The sequence below is a fragment of the Sturnus vulgaris genome, chromosome 9 (genome assembly GCF_052056855.1).
Source record: "Sturnus vulgaris isolate bStuVul1 chromosome 9, bStuVul1.hap1, whole genome shotgun sequence".
Classification (NCBI taxonomy): Eukaryota; Metazoa; Chordata; class Aves; order Passeriformes; family Sturnidae; genus Sturnus; species Sturnus vulgaris.
In genome coordinates, this window is record NC_142251.1 from 1007778 (window position 1) to 1020978 (window position 13201).

The window sequence follows — 13201 nt, forward strand, 5'->3', positions numbered from 1 at the left end:
CGGGATCAGGGATCGGTCCCAATGGCCACATCCTGAGGGACCGGGACAAGGAGACTCTGGGACTCTCTGAGCAGCTATTCCAGTGCTCTCCCACTCTCCATGGAAAGTTCTTTGGGAAATGATGGGACCTGGACAAGTGTTCCTCAAAAATAGGTGCAGGGAAAGGGAAAAATATTGGACAGTCCCCCTGTCGTGGTGCGAGCCCTTGGAGAAGCTTTGTCAGCTCAGAAAGGACCTGTTTGGGTCAGAACTTCCCAATTTCCCACTGCACCTCCCACTCCCGGGCCAGTTCTGCGGGTTTCTGTTTCCAATATGGGATGAGTAATTGTAAAAATAATGATGTCCCAAATTCCTGGTGAATTGGATTTTTTACTAATTCTGCCAGGGAAAACAACCACCAGGTTGCTAAGAAGATCAGACCTGCTGTGGTAGCAGAACTGCCTTCCTGGTGACCTTTTCTTTCCCCATTTTGCATCATCTCCATCTTCCAAGAATTCAAAGCACATTTAGGAATTCCTGTGCCTGCTGTCCCCAGCTGCTTCCCACACAGCTTTTTACACTCCTAATACAGAATTTTAAGTAATTCTAGGGAAAAAAGCCCAACTTTTTTTTTTTTTCTCTATACTCCAGTGATCTTTTCAATGAGATTTTTCTGTGTCTCCTTGTTTTTTGAGGAAAGTCGAACTCATTTGCAGGCAGAATGTGAGAGGCTGGCACTGTCAGCAGTTCTGATGTCTCCTGTTCTCCCCTGCTGGAAACACACATGGAGCACAGCCAGTCTTGTGGAATGGAGGGATTGGCTCAGATTTTAGCTGATGTTGGAAGCCTCATTCTGCATTTTCAATTACTGGAGGTATGAAGTCACTGTTTACCAGCTTATTATGGACTCCCTTATTCACCCCAGAAATGGAACCAAGGCATTACTCATGGGAAGGGCTCTGGGAAAACTGATGTTTGTAGGGAATCCCAGCTGTGGGATTACTTTACAATTAAAAATTCTTGAGAATGGGTTTTTTTTTCTATCTATCAACAGAAATTTCCTACAGCAAGTGGGTTTGTCAATATGAGATGGAATTCCTCCCTCCTTAATCCCAGGTTCCTGCTTGAGTGCTGAGGCTGGGGTGTGGCCCTGCATATATCCACAGGTTTGCTCTTCTTAGATCCAGCTTTGCTCAGATTTTATCCATATTTTTGTTGTAAAGAAAATGTTTCCTTACAAAATCTAATATAAAAATCCTTCATCAGCACATGAGTGGCCTTCAGCACATATGTGCCCTTTGTCCTCAGAGGTCAAAGTGCTGTTCCGTGGACGTCAGTCAATGTAGGATAACCTTGGCATGGAGACCCAGTGAATTAATTTTTAATCTCAGAATCCCAGGATGGGTAAGGCTGGAAGGGACCACAGTGGCTCTTCTGGTGCCACCTCCCTGCTCCAGCAGGGACATCCCAGAGCACAGGGTTATGTCCCAGTGGTTCTGGAATATCCCAGAGAGGAGACTCCACAGCCTCTCTGCACAATTTGGGGCTGGGCACTGCTCAGAGCAGAAGTTCTGCCTCCTGTGCAGGGGAATTCCTGGGATCAATCCCTGCTTTCCTCTGGTGCCACTGCCGTGCCCCTGGAGCAGAGCACGGGACTTGCTCTGACCCTCTCTGCACCCAGGGACACTCAGGGACATCCAGGGACACACACGGACACACACGGACACACACGGACACACATGGACACACAGGGACACTCAGGGGCACTCAGGGACACACACGGACACACAGGGACACACAGGGGCACTCAGGGATACTCAGGGACACACAGGGGCACACAGGGGCACACACGGACAGATAGGGACACACACGGACACACAGGGACACACAGGGACACTCAGGGACATCCAGGGACACACACGGACACTCAGGGGCAGCCAAGGACAGACAGACAGGGACACCCAGAGACAGAGAGGGACACCCAGGGACACCCAGGGCTGAGGCCCCTCTCAGCTGGGGCTCCTCTCCAGGCTGAGCAGCCCCAGCTCCCTCAGCCTTTCCTGGGCACAGGGATGCTCCAGGCCTTGCTCAGCTCCAGGAGCTCCTGTCCCTGCTGTGCTGAGGATCCAGAGCTGGGCACAGAACTCCAGAGGTGCCTCCAGGGCTGGCCACAGGGCAGGATCACTCCTTGACCTGCTGGGAATGCTCTGCCTGAGGCAGCCCAGGATCCCACTGGATATTGCTGGGCAGGGACAGCTCGTTGTCCCTCAGGATCCCACTGGACACTGCTGGGACAGTGACAGCTCATTGTGCCTCAGGATCCCACTGGACACCGCTGGGCAGGGACAGTTCCTTGTCCCCCAGCATCCCCAGGTCCTTCCCCTGGAGCTACTCCAGCAGGTTCCCCCCAGCCTGTGCCGTGGTGGGGTTATTCACAGGTGCTGAGGCATTTCAGGCAGAGCTTCCGGGCAGCCAGCACACTGCTCCCCTTTGGATCAGCCGTGTGCTGCGGGATCATTCCCGGTTATTCCCGGTTATTCCCGAGAAAGGCGACCCCGGATCCAGGCAAGGCGCCCCGGGAGCGACCCCACAGCGCGCGGCGCGCGGGCGCCCCCGAGCGGGCGGGCGCTGCCTGTGCAGGGCAGGCCCCGCCCCACCGGCAGCCAATGGGAGGGCGCGGGGGTCCCGCCCCGCCGGCGCCGCAGCCAATGAGGAGACGAGAAAGGCCCGCCTTTGCCGAGCCCCCGGAGCGCTCAGGGCCGGTGCCTCAGAGCCGCAGCCATGGCAGGCAAGGGGACAGAGGGGTTTCTGCCTCCCTTCAAGCACTTCGCCACCAACGCCATCCACGCCGGCCAGGAGCCCGAGCAGTGGCGCTCCGGGGCCGTGGTGCCGCCCATCTCGCTCTCCACCACCTTCAAGCAGCGGGCGCCCGGCGAACACACGGTGAGTGCGGCCGCCACCGGGGCACCGAGCCTTGCACGGGCCACTGAGTCATCACCCACGGGGACAGCGAGCCCCGCTCCGGGCTTGGGCACATCCGGCGTGTCCCGGCCGGGGCTCCGGGAAGGGCAGGGAGCTCCCGCTGCGGGTGTTTCCCCACGTGGCAGCTCCTGGATGAACCGGGCATCCCGTTCCGCTGGGAGCGGGGCTCTGGCCCAGGGAGGCGCTGGAATCTCCTCACTGCGGACATTCCAGAGCCGCCTGCCCGCGATCCCCTGCCCTGTGCTCCGGGATGGGCCCGGAGGAGCCGCTGGGGTCCCTGGCCCAGCCTGGGGTTCCGGGATCGGCCCAGGTTGCGATGAGGTTGGGATGATCCCCGTGTGGCAGGCGGGGGAAGGGGAGCAGGGAGCACCCAGTGCCCCCGGGCTCGCAGGGATGCTGCTCCAGGGGCTGCCCGGAGCCGGGAATCTGGGAAGTTCTTCCTGCCCTGCACCGGCCCCAGGGACCGGGCAGAATTTCTGTTCCACTTTATATAAGAGCTTGCTTCAGTTTTCCTTCCAAACCGAGGCAATATTTCCTAAGGATTTTGTGGATGCCCTGTAGAAATTGTCGGAAAGGTTTGCACTGAGCTATGCTGAAGTTTCTGAAGGGATGTGGCGCAAAGCGGCCACTTCTAAATCAGCACCTGCTGGTCGGGCAGGAGGAATTTGCCTTGTGATTCCTCATTCCACACAGAATCCCAGCTGTGCTGAGGAGGCCCTCAGGAGGAGTCACGCTGCTGCAGCCACATCCTGGTGACAGGATCCATGTTCTTGCCGGGAGCTCTGCCAGAGCAATCTGCAGGATTCCTGACTATGAGGAAGTTGACATTAAAGGGAAATCCTAAAAGCAGGCAAATCCCAAGGTGCTCAGCAGGTTCTCTTGGTAACAACTGCATCTTTGCACGCATGAGTGGTATTTTCCTCATTGCATTTCCCCAGAATTTACATAAAAGCTGCGTCACTGAGAAACATGTGGGTTCTCAAAAACTGATAAGAGGACTTGGCCAGTACCCCGTGGGTGTGATGGAGATGGACACACGTTTTCCCTGAGAATTGCCTCCAGAGAGGCTGTGGAGTCTCCCTCACTGGAGATGCCCAGAACTTTCTGGACACAATCCCGTGCCCTGTGCTCTGGGATGGCCCCGCTGAGCAGGGAGTGGGACCTGGGCACCCTCATGGTCCCTTCCAGCCTGACCCAGCCTGGCATTCCGAGGGTGGTTGGGCTGTGCAGCCCAGGACCTTTTCTCCCACAGTGCCCAGAGATGGATGTCTGGGCACCCAGGAGAATGTGGCTCCTTGCCCCAGGGCACCCCAGGCCCCTTTCTGCCGTGGGGGTGCCCAGCTGGATGCTGTGCCAGGACACCCTCCTGCTGCTCTGGGAGGAGCTGGATGCCCTCAGCCAGGGCTCTTTAAGGAACCCAGAACTGCTGTTATTGCAAACTTTCCCAGTGCTCTCTCTGATGTTTGTTTTTCATTCCCACCTCAGGGTTATGAATACACCCGGTCTGGAAACCCCACTCGGGATTGCCTGGAAAAGGCTGTGGCCGCCCTCGATGGAGCCAAATACTGTGAGCACCTCAGGGATGGGGACAGTGGGGCTTGGAGCAGCCTGGGACAGAGGGAGGTGTCCCTGCCCATGGCACAGAGTGGCACTGGGTGGGCTTTGGGGTTCCTCCATCCCAAACCATTCCATGGTTCTGTGACCACGGCTCTGGCTGTTGGTTGTGGCAGGAGCAGCTCCAAGGTGGGGAAGAGCCCAGCACTTCTCATTTAGGAAAGCCCAGCTCCATCCCTGGGTTTCTCTCCTCTTTCCTCACTGTGGCTGATGCCTGGGCTGAGCTGGATCCATCCTTGTGCAGCAGCACTGGAGGCAGTGGGAGTGGGAGCAGGCAGCCCAGTCTGTCCCTGTCTGTCACAGTCTGTCCCAGTCCACTCCCTGTCTGTCCCAGTCCATTCCCTGTCTGCTCCCAGTCTGTCCCAGTGTCTGTGCTGGTTCTGTGCTGTGCACATCAAGCTCCTGCTGTCACTGGCTCCACGTTCCCACTGAGGCAGTGACAGAACAGGTTCTTTGCAGAGGCAAAGCGAGGAAGACCAAGGCAAGTCTGACTTGTGTCACATCAAATACTGATTTCTCCTCCAGGCTTGGCTTATTCCTCTGGCTTAGCAGCTCTTTTGAATATCTGTCACCTGCTGAAGACAGGGGACACAGTTATCTGCATGGATGATGTCTATGGAGGTGAGTACAGCACCCTGTGGCTTCAGTCTTCATTGTGCAAGGGATCAAACCTGTCTGATGTCAGGAACTCTGAATTTCCCATGTAGGACCTCCCTGTTCTTTGAAGCCCGTTTTTCTCCATCCCCTCTTCCAAAGAGGCCCCAGTGGCAGAGTGCACCCAGCTGTGCCACAGTCCCTCAGCAGGGTGAGCTCAGTCCCGTTCCCAGCACAGCCTGGCTGTCCCTGCTGTGCCATCGTGTCCTTGCTGGTGACCTGTGGCACTGCCCTGCAGAGCTGTCCCTGCTCCAGGCCCTGGCACTCGGGTCCAGCCTGGCTGATGTCCAGGGCAGGTGACAGAGGCCAGCCCTGGTGGCTGTTCCCAAGCAATAGCTGGGAAATGGAAGCAATTCCCTTCCCCTCCCTGGGAATGGTGGCTGCTGGCCAGTGAGTTCCCTGTGCTTGTGCACATCCAATACAAACACAGACATTTGCTTTTCATATCACAGCTCTGCCCTGCCAGGTGACCTCCAAAGTGGATCCTGGGAACAGCAGGAATCTGCTCCTCTCACTCCCAGGCCTCCCCCACCACTCAAACTCAATTAATCAGAGTCATTAAGGCAGAGCAGGGGCTCAGCTTCCCATTCACAGGGGCTCAGGCTGGTCTGGCAGGCAAAGCCCATCCCCATTAAAGCCTCAGTCTGGGCTGGGTTCTGCAGGGGTGAATTTAATTGTTTCTCCTCTGGGCTGGTTTGTTATAAAGAAAGGGTTTCTCACAAAAGAACCACCCAAACATCTCTCAGATGTTTCCTTCAGCTCACAGAATCCACCTCCATGTTCCATCCCTTCCTGCTCCATGGAAAACTCAGTCCCTGGGGATAACCTTGGCCAAAGGACCCAATCAATATTTTTAAATCCAGGCAATATTTCCTGGCAGTGAGTGCTGCACATCCACTGATCATCTGTTGCTGCTGGATTCTTTTAATCTTCCCAGGGAAAGGCTTCAAAGACAGGAAGGAATCATTTTTAATGGAATGATGGGAAACAGTAGCTGGAGTCTTCCCTTTGATTATTCTTCTCTGTTTAATTTCCTAATTATAAAACCCCACACTGGTTTCAAGTACTTCATAAACCACTCTGATCCCCTATTCCCATTATTACTCTTTCATGATCATTAAATCCACAACAATCTTGAAACTTTGTAAATAAAGAAAATATAAATGTGCCATTTATGGTGTGCAGCATAAAGCTGTGCCCTCCTGACTGGGGCTGGATGATGCAAGAGGCTGGAGAGCAGGGAATGCAAGTTAAGGAAGTTGTTTCAATTTGTGATTTTTTGGGGATTTTTTTAGGCACAAACAGATATTTCCAGAAAGTAGCATTGGAAAATAATTTGAAAGTAATTTTTGTTGACTGCACAAAACCAAAGTGCCTGGAAGCTGCAATTACACCAGACACCAAGGTAAGGGAGAGAGAAGGGATTTTCAAGGGATGTTCAATTGTTTTATCCTTGTTCCTCTTGAGTTTGGGGGATGTTGAGCTGAGGGGGGGCAGCTTGGGGCACAGCTGGATCCACCAAATCCCACTGTGCTGCCTCATGGAAAACATCCTGAGAAAGGCAAAAACCCCTGGGGAGAGAGGGGAGGGAAAAGGGAAAAGGTGAGGAAGAGCAGAGAGAACGCTGAGCTCTGGGTGGGTGGCACTGGGTGGGTGATCCCTGCTCCAGGGGAGGGAACTCAGCTGGGAGAGCCTCTGGGAAAAGGCTCTGGCCTGGCTGTGTCCTTCTGCAGCTGGGGTGCTCTGGGATGTACTCGGGTATACTGGGATGCACTGGGATCCTCTGGGGTACACTGGGATGCACTGGGGTACACTGGGATGCTCTGGGGTGCTCTGGGATTCACAAGCCCAGCTGAAGGGAAACCTCCCTGAGCCTGGAGGAGCCGAAGCCTCCCCTGGCTCTGGCAGGACCACTGCCCGTCCCCACTGCACAAACCCCACAGGGATCTGACCCCACTGAGCACCCAGAGCCCCTGGGACTCACCCAGCACTGGGAACTCTCTGACCTGGAGTTTTTTTTGGGTTTGTGCAGCTGGTTTGGCTGGAGACTCCCACGAACCCCACGCTGAAGGTGATCGACATCAAAGCCTGTGCAGACATCGTGCACAGGCACCCGGGGGTGCTGCTGGCAGTGGACAACAGCTTCATGTCTGCCTACTTCCAGGTGTGTCACCTGCCCCAGGGCAGGGGGATTGGGAAAGGGGTTGGGAAGGGATCATATCAGGATACAAGGAGACCAAGCTAAGCCCTGGTGTTGTCAAGTCACCTTTTCTGCAGAGAGCAAAGTGCCTGGTTTTGTTCAGGGTGCTGTGATCTTGCTGAATTAAGAGAACTCTGCAGAAAATGTTAATGCTTAGCTCAAGCAGCTCTGCAGACACAGCAGAGGTTTGATGATTTCCCCTACAATGTGTTACTCACTTCAGAATTCCCAATTTGCTCCGGAAAGGGCTGTGTGGAAGAACACAGGGTGCTGGTTAATGTGTCTGGAGCAGCCTGGTGTGAAGAGAAAATCAGTGCTAATGATTAATTGGTGGGAGCAGTAGGTGAGGTACCACACTGGGCTGAGAAAAGCAGAATTTCACAGTGATCTGTCCATCGATATTGAGTGTAAAAGGATTTTCCATGATGGTTCTGCCTGGGCATCTCCACATTCCCTGGCTGGGAGTTTGTGTTCAGTGTGGCAGCAGCAGTCTTTGCATCTGCCTGCTTTGTTCCATTTTAACAGTGATGCCCCTCACTCTTTAGAATGTGGTAATTTCCTGTGCAAAGTGCCTTAATTAGTGATTGATTAAAAATCTGGCACGGTTCATCACCTCTTGCCCATCCACCTCCTGGTTGGTGTCACTTCAGGAGGCTCCTGGGCAGAGAGCTGGGGGTGAGGGGAGGGAGAGCTGCAAAGGAACCTCCTTTGCTCATGTTCTCAGCTCCTCCAGGGCAGGGTCTCCAACACCTGGGAAACAAAGCAATTCTTCTGCTTTGCAGTCTGAGTCCTTCCTTTCCCAGGGAAATGCACTTTACAGGGTAAATGCCATTCTTTGTCCCTCAGCTGAGCAGTGGAGCTGGTTTTTCCCAGCTGTGCACTGGATATTGGATGTGCTCAATCTCTTCTCTCCCTGGAGCCTCTGGGAGTTGGGGCAGTGCTTTTAAATCACATTTTCTTGTGTTTACCTTGAATTCAGAGTGCCTCCCTGTCCTGCTGCTTTCAGCACGTGTTCTATTGTCATCCTCAGGTTTTTGTGTTTGTTTCTCCACTGATTTTTCCTGTGTAAGCTCACAGCCCTTTGGAACAGCTGGGAATGAACCTGAGTGCACCCAAACTTGAATTATGATGTGATTTTCCTTTTGTTTCAGCGTCCTTTGTCCCTGGGGGCTGATATTTGCATGTATTCTGCAACCAAATACATGAATGGTGAGTATGAGAGCTCAGCACATCCTTAGGGCAGGGTTAGGTGGGAAAATGGGGAGGAATTCCTGGCTGGGAGGGTGGGGAGGCCCCTGGATCCCTGGCAGTGTCCAAGGCCAGGCTGGACATTGGGGTTTGGAGCAGCCTGGGATGGTGGGAGGTGTCCCTGGGGGTTTGTGGCAGGACCCTGGAGCAGCTGATGCCATTCTTGTCCCCTGTCATTTGTAGGGCACAGTGATGTTCTCATGGGCCTGGTCTCTGTAAACCGGGATGATCTCTATGAGAGGCTCAAATTCCTGCAGAATGGTAAGTCCAGACTGGGAATTCCTGACAGGAATCCTGGTGGGAAGGGTGTGCATGCACACAGCTGGGAAATCTGCCTGGGAATGTGACTTCAATGGGCACACTGAGTAAACTGAGTTTAATGAGTTGAACTGAGTAAAGTTCAATTTAAAAAAAACCTCCAACAAGTAAAACTCCAATAAAATGGAAGAAAATGCCAATAAAATGAGAGACATTGATCTCCACTTCCCAACCACTTCAGGAGAGCTCTGGGGCACATCCTGAAACCACTGAGGTGCCCACCTGCAGTTAGGGGGGTTTGGAGCTCACTCACCCATCAGGATGTGCCCAGTGCAGAATTTTCTTATCTCTGTTCATTCCAGCAATTTTCCAGGAATAAATTCCTGTCCAGGGTTCTGCCCTCTGCCTGCAGCAGTGAAGGTGCACCGTGTCCAATAAATGTAATCCTTGAGGCCTGAGCCTGTTAATTGGGCTCATTAATTGGCTCCCCAATGTGGGAGATGAGGAGCAGAGATTGTCTGGGGTGTCTTCCCACTCATTCCAACCTCAGAAATGCTGGAGATGAGAGCAGGTTTGGCTTTGCTGAATGCAAAACACCAACGTTTCTGTGGAATTCTGTGGGATTTTGTGGAATTCTGTTCCCATTCCCATAGGCCTGGGAGCTGTCCCCTCCCCCTTTGACTGCTTCCTCTGCAATCGGGGGCTCAAGACTCTGCACATCCGGATGAAGCTGCACTTCCACAACGGCCTGGCCGTGGCCAAATTCCTGGAATCCCATCCCAAGGTGGAGAAGGTCCTTTACCCAGGTGGGTGGGCAGGATTTGGGAACATCCCAGGGAGGGGTTTGGGAACATCCCAGGGGAGGGATTTGGGAGCTGTGGTGCCCCGTGACTGGGGCTGGGTCACTCAGGTGAGGCTGAACTGCCCCACTCTGCACTGGAATTCACTGGGAATTCTCCCAACTCTCCCCATTCCAGGGTTGCCTTGTCACCCTCAATATGAGGTGACAAAGAAGCAGTGCACAGGCTGTCCTGGAATGATCACCTTCTACATTAAAGGAAACCTCAAAAATGCCTCTGCCTTCCTCAAGAACTTGAAGGTAAAATAAAGGCAATGAAATCGCCCTCAGAGGGAGCTGAAACTGCCCCGCTGAGGGGAGGGTGGAAGTTGCTTTTCCTGCCAAGTGCTTTGGGTGTGCCCCACTGTAAATCGGGGACCATTTGTCCCTGGGGGTTAATGAGAGGGAACAAAGGGAGGCTCAGCCCCTTGGGAGTGTTTGTTTGCTCCCAGGGTGAGGCGGGTCCAGCTCAGGCAGGAGCTGCTGCTCACCCAGGGCTTTCTGCAGGACTGGGGAGCTGGGGCTGCTGCAGCTCGGCTGGAATATTGCAAATGCCCTCAGGAGGAAAAGCCTCTGAGGAAGGGCCTGACTCGGGGGGCAGAGAGGGAGCCCCTGGCTCTGGGAATGCTTGGCTGGCTCCAGCCGGGGACCCATCCAACCAAGGACATTGCAGGGATCTGGGGACAGGATGAGCCTGTTTGAAATCTTGGCTCTTACCTGCCAGATGTGCACTTTATTCCTAATTACACCTAATACAGTTTATAACATAGAAGTTATTATAGAAAAACTTGGGGAAAAACGTCCCTAAACTTTCCTTTTTCCTCCATGTCCTTGAAGAGGTCCCAGCCCCGAGGCTGCTGCAGGAGGGTTTGGACAGAGCTGCCAGGGATGCTCGGGCTGGGATTGTTGGGGGGTGTGTGCAGGGCCAGGAGCTGGATCAGTGATCCCTGTGGGCACTTCCAACTCAGGATATTCCCTGATTCTATGAATTCTCTTTCCATGCATCCATAACCTCCTTCCCTTTCTCCCATAGGTGTTTACCCTGGCTGAGAGTCTGGGTGGATTCGAGAGCCTGGCAGAGCATCCGTGAGTTCATCCTTCCATCCTCAGAATCTCAAAAAGCTGCAGAGCACCACAAAATTCCCACAATTTCCCAGCCCCCAAAGCTGTTTTAGCAAAACTCAGGGACTGTTGTGCAGCACAAAGCCAGGGGAGATTCCAGAGGGAGGGAATGCTGTGAGAGTGCAGACATGGAGGAGTTTTGCCCGGAGGGCTGAGGCACAGTTGGTGTCCATGAAGACAATCCCAGGAGCTGCTGGGTGCTGGGATAAGGAGCAGCTGGGATTGGGGAATGCTCTGCTCCCTGCTCACACAGGGGGGCACGGTCACTGTGTGCACCCAGCTGCCTCTGCCTCCCTGGCAGCGCCTCCTGGGGGCGTTTGAAACTGCTCCAAAGACGATTTGCATGGAATTGCATTCTTTTACTCCAAGCCAATTTGCTTTTTGAAAAGGTACGTGGAAATTAATGACTACATTTGAATGCTAAATCATTTCACTTACTGATTTCACAGCAGATCTTGAACCCCTCCAGCAGCTGAAAGGAGCTGGTGCCAGTGACTGAGCACATGGGGAAATCCCTTCTTGTCTGTGTCCTCTGTAGCTGGGGAGAATAAACCCTCCAGAGTCATCTGGGACAGTTGGAGAAGGGATCTGAGAAACCAGGAGTGAAACCAGGAGATTTTATACTGGGGGTTGCACATTGCCCACAGGCAGAGCTTCCAGCCCCTCTGTAGAATAAAAAAGGAATAACTCTGGAAGGAAGAGGAATGGGATTTTCTCCTTTTTCACATCCAGATTTTTAAGTATCCACTTCTTAATCATTTGTGTTTTGGAAACACAACTTGGGGATGCAATTCCCTGACTTGCAGCATTCCCATCATTTCCAGGAGCTGCTGCCAGGAGCTCTTTGCATCTGTGGGGTCACACGAGTGGCACAGAGGATGTGTCAGATCCTGCTGCCAGGGCAGGTTTTACCAATAAAAGTCCCAAATTCTTGGGATAAAGATGTTTTTTTGTCCCTGCAGGGCCATCATGACCCACGCCTCAGTGCCTGAGAAGGAAAGGGAAGCTCTGGGAATCACTGACACCTTGATCCGTCTCTCAGTGGGGCTGGAGGATGAGGAGGATTTGCTGGCAGACCTGGATCAGGCCCTGAAGGCTGCGGTGAGTGGGGTGTTCCCCTCCAAAAATATCCTTTTATAATAATAATAATAACCCAGCCTTTCCATGGGCTGAGCCTGCAGCTCCTCCCAGATGGACCCTGGGCTGTGGATTTAAAGTTTCCCCATTTGCAGCCTTGGCTCAGGCACAGCTCCCATGGATTCAGGAGCAGTTGGGATGTGCCAGGCACGGCTCCATGTGGATTCAGGAGTTGGGATCTCCCTGGGGTTGCAGTGATGGGAATTCCCTGCTCAGGTCACACAGGGCTCAGGGTGGGCTCCACGTTTGTCAGGGCAGGTTTCAATCAGGGTTGGAAAGGTTTGTTCCTGTATTTTCTTTTGTGTGTGTGGGGTTGTTTATTATTTTGGGGGAGGCAGGGAATGTTGGGAATTTTTTACAAGAGGAAAATTTTTAACTCCACATATTTCTCTTTGCCGACATGAAGACAAAGTCTAATGCTAAAATGTGACTTTAATTTATTAAAAGGAAAATAAAAATGTCTGGTTGATAGAGGGACAGAGCACAATGATCTCTCTCTTTCCTTCCTGCAGTTTGAATAAACCTTGAGAGTCAAAAAGGAACTCGGAACTGGACATGACTGTGGACAAGGACATGGAAAACCAAGCCCCTCTTGCTTTGCCTTTGGGAATTGCAGCCTGGGTTCCTGGGCTCTCCCTGGCTGTGCAGGGTGTGCTGGGCACAGCCTGGGCTCTCCCTGGCACTGTCTGGAGCCCGGAGCTGTGTGGGAGCAGCCGTGGGCACCCCAGGAATGTGATGCCAGTTCTGCCAGCAGAGCTCAGTGTTTGTGCTGCTGCTGCAGCCTTTGGGGCACAAGGGCTGGCTCCTGTTCCTGCTCTCAGCTCGTTCTCCTCTCCCCCATCAGCTCGGCTCAAAAACTTAATTGAGCTCAGATTTATTTTAATTAGGTTAGAAATTTGCTTAAGAGCTTTTTCTTCTCTTGATGTTTTATTGAAAATGAAGTGAACTCCAACACCTGGTAAATAATAACTTTCTAAAGAGGATTTCTCTTTTAAGAAAAAAATCATGTGCTGTGAGAATTACTGGAATCATTTAAATTAAAACACGCTTTTCCTTTCCTTGCTTGTGTTTCCATTTGCACGTGCTGCTTGTGTTCAGAATCAGGGGCTGGAGTGAGCCTGGAGCTGTTGGAATTTTCCTGTGGGAAGGCAGGAGGGAATGGAGCTGAG

General features: G+C 53.1%; 1 protein-coding gene across 2 annotated transcripts; it reads left to right on the forward strand.

Moving 5' to 3' along the window:
• Positions 1-669: 669 nt before the first annotated feature.
• LOC106862225 (cystathionine gamma-lyase-like) lies at positions 670-13090 on the forward strand. Of its 2 annotated transcripts, none has more exons than XM_088169592.1 (12): positions 670-853; positions 4447-4528; positions 5101-5196; positions 6525-6634; positions 7262-7393; positions 8581-8638; positions 8861-8938; positions 9589-9741; positions 9913-10034; positions 10807-10859; positions 11858-11996; positions 12545-13090. In XM_088169592.1, exons 1-12 carry the CDS (start codon positions 764-766, stop codon positions 12551-12553), a joined length of 1122 nt encoding a protein of 373 aa, XP_088025718.1. In that variant the 5' UTR covers positions 670-763; the 3' UTR covers positions 12554-13090. The 2 variants fall into 2 exon arrangements, with proteins under 2 accessions (XP_088025718.1, XP_088025717.1); XM_088169591.1 differs by lacking the exon at positions 670-853 and adding an exon at positions 2706-2922.
• Positions 13091-13201: the final 111 nt, after the last annotated feature.